Source organism: Arachis duranensis, chromosome 5, assembly GCF_000817695.3.
Source record: "Arachis duranensis cultivar V14167 chromosome 5, aradu.V14167.gnm2.J7QH, whole genome shotgun sequence".
NCBI classification, from domain to species: domain Eukaryota; kingdom Viridiplantae; phylum Streptophyta; class Magnoliopsida; order Fabales; family Fabaceae; genus Arachis; species Arachis duranensis.
The window spans coordinates 72,658,097-72,663,863 of NC_029776.3; the positions used below are offsets into that span (position 1 = coordinate 72,658,097).

Consider the following 5,767-nt stretch of genomic DNA (forward strand, 5'->3'; position numbering starts at 1 on the left):
GTCATGTCCATCAATCTCCTCCTCCATATTCCTATTCAAAACAACAAAACAAAAAATTGAATCAAATTGATGGTGGCAAAAATGACATGTAACAACAAACTTTTGAATTTTCATAAATTGACCAAAACTAAGTGTTCCTCATTAATCAAAAACCAACGCGACTCCTTGTAAGTGTACATGTGACATTTGTGAACACCAAACTTAGTGTTTGGTCATGTGGTACAAAGAAATTGATTAAATTCCTAGGATATACATATTATGAGCCTTATGCATCATCCTAGGTGCCTTGTACACTGAACTTGTTGTCCACTATATGTTTCATGCTGGAGTTTAATTAAATCCTTATCACTTTTGATTTGATCATTATGAGGGTTACTTTATTATCCACTATCAAAGTATACACTCAAAAAGATGCAGAGGATGGTTACCTCCCATGAAAATCAAAACATTAAAACAATTTGATTCTCATCAAGCATACTTGTAGCATATGTGGAACACCAAACTTAGTGTTTGGATATATACTTCAAGAAAATGCTTAAGTAAATATCCTAAGATGTCTATATGTTCATCATGCATGAAATCATCTTAGGGTGCCTCTAGGCACACCAAACTTAGAAGTTGATCATATGCTTCATGAAAATGCTTAATACAGCTATCAAATTGTTTATAAAAGTTTGAAGTCATGATGGAAAACCATTATTTATTTTCACTAGAGCAGAAATTAAGGAATACTAAACATGGATCGCCTCCCATGAAGCGCTCTTTTATCATCATTAGCTTGATGGTTGTTCTCTGTTTGGGAGGTTGATGATCATAGTGCCTTAATTTGTCTCCTCTCACTGTGAGCTTCCTTCCAGTGTATTGTTTGATGATTTCCATCTGCTCTAGTGAAAGGATCTTGCTAACAGTGTAGTATCCAGAAGGGTGTGGAGGTGATTCCAACTTTTGTAAATTAGCTTCACTTTGTCTCCTGGTGAGAATCCTTCAGTTGGAATCTTCTTGTACCTCCATCCCTTAGGCACTTTTTTCTTGCTTTTCTTCCCTTTTTTTGATGACTCCTCCTTCTTTGTGAGTTCTGTCCGGAGTTTTCTTCTTAGTTGTCACCTCTGGTGTCTTTTCTTTTAGCTCTTCTTCAGCTTTTCTGTCCTCTTGAACCTTTTACTTCTTTTCAGTTTCATCCTTCTCCCCCAAGGGTGAGTTTATAAATCCTAGAGATGATTCTGATGAGCGGATAATTTATACGCTTTTTGGCATTATTTTTAGGTAGTTTTTAGTAGGATCTAGCTACTTTTAGGGATGTTTTTATTAGTTTTTATGCAAAATTCACATTTCTAGACTTTACTATGAATTTGTGTGTTTTTCTATGATTTCAAGTATTTTCTGGCTGAAATTGAGGGACCTGAGCAAAAATCTGATAGGAGGTTGACAAAGTACTGCTGATGCTGTTGGATTCTGACCTCCCTGCACTCGAGATGGCTTTTCTGGGGCTACAGAACTCCAAATGGCGCGCTCTTAACTGCGTTGGAAGGTAGACATCCAGGGCTTTCCAGTAATATATAATAGTTCATACTTTGTTTATGTTTAGATGACGCAAACTGGCGTTCAACGCCAGTTCCATGCTACATTTTGGAGGAAAACGCCAGAAACATGTCACAAACCAGAGTTAAACGCCAAAAACACGTTACAACTTGGCGTTTAACCCCAAGAGAAGCCTCTGAATGTGTAAAGCTCAAGCTCAGCCCAAGCACACACCAAAGTGGGCCCCGGAAGTGGATTTCTGCATCAATTACTTATCTTTGAAACCCTAGTAGCTAGTTTAGTATAAATAGAACTTTTTACTATTGTACTAGGGGTTCTTTTCCCTTATTTTCGATTTCATATGCCATTTTAGGGAGGCTGGCATTTTGACCATGCCTGGACCATCATTTATGTATTTTCAACGGTGGAGTTTCTACACACTAGATTAAGGTTTGGAGCTTTGCTGTACCTCGAGTTTTAATGCAAAGTACTACTGTTTTCTATTCAATTCGTGCTTATTCTTGTTCTAAGATATCACTCGTACTTCAACCTGATGGATGTGATGATCTGTGACACTCATCATCATCCGTCCTTATGAACGCGTGCCTGACAACCACTTCCGTTCTACAAGCGAGAGCTAGAGTGTGTATCTCTTGGATTCCTTAATCAGAATCTTCGTGGTATAAGCTAGAATCCATTGGCAGCATTCTTGAGAATCCGAAAAGTCTAAACCTTGTATGTGGTATTCCGAGTAGGATTCAAGGATTGAATGACTGTGACGAGCTTCAAACTCGCGAGTGTTGGGCGTAGTGACAGACGCAAAAGAATCATTGGATTCTATTCCGACATGATCGAGAACCGACAGATGATTAGCCGTGCTGTGACAGAGCATTTGGACCATTTTCACTGAGAGGACGGGAGGTAGCCATTGACAATGGTGAAACCAAACATACAGCTTGCCATAGAAAGGAGTAAGAATTATTGAAGGAAGACAATAGGAAAGCAGAGATTCAGAAGGGACAAAGCATCTCCATACACTTATCTGAAATTCCCACCAATGATTTACATAAGTATCTCTATCTCTATTTTATGCTTTATTTATCTTTATATTCGAAAACCATTATAACCATTTGAATCTGCCTAACTGAGATTTACAAGATGACCACAACTTGCTTCATACCAACAATCTCCGTGAGATCGACCCTTACTCACGTAAGGTATTACTTGGATGACCCAGTGCACTTGCTGGTTAGTTGTGCGAATTTGTGACAAAGTGTGATTCACGTTTGGGAGCTCCAAGTCTATTGGCGCCATTATTGATGATCACAATTTCGTGCACCATATTCTTTGGGCTTCTCCTTCCGATTTAAGTCCTCATCCTCAATCCTCATGTAGTTTTTCTTTTCAGCAGGGTATTGTATTACTTTAAAAACATTGAGGGTTATCTGTTCATCATGTGCTCTCAGAATTATTTCACCCTTTTCAGCATCAATAATTGCCCTTGCTGTGGCCAGAAATGGTGTTCCAAGAATAATTGAATCACTTCATTCCTCATCTATGTCCAGAATCACAAAATTCGCAGGGAAGATGAATTTTCCAACCTTAACTAGAAGGTTCTCCAGCACTCCATCGGGTATTATGAGGGATCTGTCAGCTAGTTGTAATGACATTCTGGTGGGATTAACCTCCTCTAATGACAGCTTCTTCATTATAGAAAGTGGCATGAAATTGATGCTTGTTCCCGAGTCACATAATGCTTTGTCAATTGGTATGTTCCCAATGGTGCATGGTATGAAAAAGCTTCCTGGATCTTTGAGTTTGGATGGCAAACCCTTCTGGATCACAACACTATATTCCTGGGTGAGGACCACATTTTCCTTCTCTTTCCAGCTCCTTTTCTTGTTGATGAGGTCCTTGAAAAACTTTGCATAGAGTGTCATTTGTTCTAAGCCTTCAGCTAGTGGAATGTTGATCTCCAATTTCTTGAAAATCTCTAAGAACTTAGGGAATTGTTGATCCTTCATCTCCTTGTGCAATCTCTGAGGGTAAGGTAATGGAAGAACATATGGTTTCACTTCCTCCTTCTTCTATTGTGTTTGTGTCTCTGAGATTTGCTTGCCTTTCCTTGGAGCTTGTGGTTCATCATCATTCCTGGGATCCTGCTTGTCATTTTTCTCAGCCTCTGTCTCTTCCTTGCTGTCTTTTCCCAATGTTTTGCGGCTCCTAAGCTGTATGGCTTTGCACTCCTCCTTTGGATTTAGAATGGTGTCACTTGGAAAAATATTGAATGGTCTCTCATCAAGTTGCTTAGACAGTTGCCCTATCTGTCTTTCAAGGTTCTTCATTGATGCTTCATAGTTCTTGCTTGCCATCTCTTGGTTCTTCATGAGTTTTTCCATCATCATCTCTAAATTAGAGATTCTTTGAGACGCTTGATGTGGTTGTGGTTGTGGATGAGAGGTTAGTGGTTGATGGAAGTTGGTTGGGGTGTTTAAAGCGTTACTTTGTGGGTGGAATGCGGATGTGGAGACATTATTTTGTAGTTTTCTGTATGGATTGTTATTAGTGGGATGGTGGTTTTGATTGCTTGTGTTGCGAAAGTTATTGGGGTTAGAGTTCCTCTACCATTGGTTTTGGTTTTCTCCTCATTTCAAGTTGGGATGGTTCCTCCATGAGGAGTTGTATGTATCCCCATGAAAGTCATTTTAGAAGAACTTGGGTTGTGCATATACTGGACTTGTTCAAGCTGCTGCTCATTGTTGTATGCCTCATAGCTTTCTTTATTTTGGCCCCACACATTTGGAGGTTGGCTTGTTGTGCTGACTGCAGCCAATTGCAATCCATCCATTCTTTTTGACATTATTTCCATCTGCTACTAAAGTTGTTGATGCATTAGCTTGTTCTAGGCTAGGATAGCATCCAAACCATCATGCTCATAGACAACTCTCTTTGGATTTGCTTGTCTCTCCGAGGAGTAAAAATACTGATTGTTAGCCACCATATCTATGAGATCATATGCCTCCTGTGAAGTTTTTATCATTTGAAGTGACCCTCCTGAAGAGTAATCCAATGCTTTTCTTGCTTTCATAGAGAGGCCCTCATAGAAGATTTGGACCTTCACCCATTCACTAAACATATCTGGAGGACATCTTCTGATTAGTGCGTTATACCTCTCACAAGCTTCATATAGTGACTCTCTCTTTAATTATCTAAAAGTTTGCACATCAGTCTTGAGTTTGATTATTCTTTGAGGGGGATAGAACTTGGCCAAGAATTTGCTAACTAAGTCATCCCAGTTTGCAATGCTCTCCTTTGGGAAGGTTTCCAACCATTGAGTAGCTTTGTCCCTTAAAGAGAAGGGAAACAACAGTAGCTTGTAGATGTCAGGGTGTACTCCATTAGTTTTGACAGTGTCACATATCCTTAGAAAGACGGATAAGTGTTGATTTGGGTCCTCCGAAGCACTTCTTCCATACTGATAGTTATTTTGAACCAGATTAATGAGCTGAAGTTTAAGCTCAAAGTTGTTGACATTTACATTGGGAGTAAGAATGCTACTCCCGCATTTCCTAGGATCAGGGATGGTATAGGAGGCTAGCACCCTCTGGCAGGTTGGGCATGGTTGTTATCCACCCATTCCTCATGTATCTCATTCTCCATAACTTGGTCCAAATCCTCGCCTAACTCTTCTTCTCCAATCACTCCCTTCCCTCTTGCCTCTCTTTTAAGTCTCAGGAAGGTTCTTTTGGGTCCCGAATCATAGGAAGTAGATACACCTCTTTTTCCCCCTAGCATACACAACACAAAGACAAACCAAAAGCAAAGTAGAACACCCTAGAGTGATGTTAGAGTTAGTAGACATAATGTGTCAAACAGTTAGTATGCTTTAATCAAAAACAAAGAAAAATGCCTAATCTAGACTATCACCCAATTAACCATTGTTAATATGAATCAATCCCCGGCAACAGCGCCAAAAACTTGATGTGTGAGAATTTGTACAACATAAATCCCTTCGACAAGTATACCGAATCATCAACTAATAACTCACTTTTGAGTGAGGTCAATCCCACAAGGATTGATGGATTAAGCAACTTTAGTTAGGTGATTTATCTAGTCAAGCTAATAGTTGATTTGAGTGAAATTAAATTAACAGAGTGTAAATTGTTGGAAATTAAATTGTTGAATGTAAATGTCAGAAACTTAAATGGCAAGAAAGTAAAGGAACTGAAAATTAAATGGCAAAAAAGTA

The 5,767-nt window shown here is 39.2% G+C and overlaps 1 protein-coding gene across 1 annotated transcript; it reads right to left on the reverse strand.

Annotated features, from left to right (window-relative positions):
• Positions 1-3,062: 3,062 nt before the first annotated feature.
• LOC107489556 (uncharacterized) lies at positions 3,063-3,542 on the reverse strand. Its single transcript, XM_016110303.1, has one exon. It carries the CDS (start codon positions 3,540-3,542, stop codon positions 3,063-3,065), a length of 480 nt encoding a protein of 159 aa, XP_015965789.1.
• Positions 3,543-5,767: the final 2,225 nt, after the last annotated feature.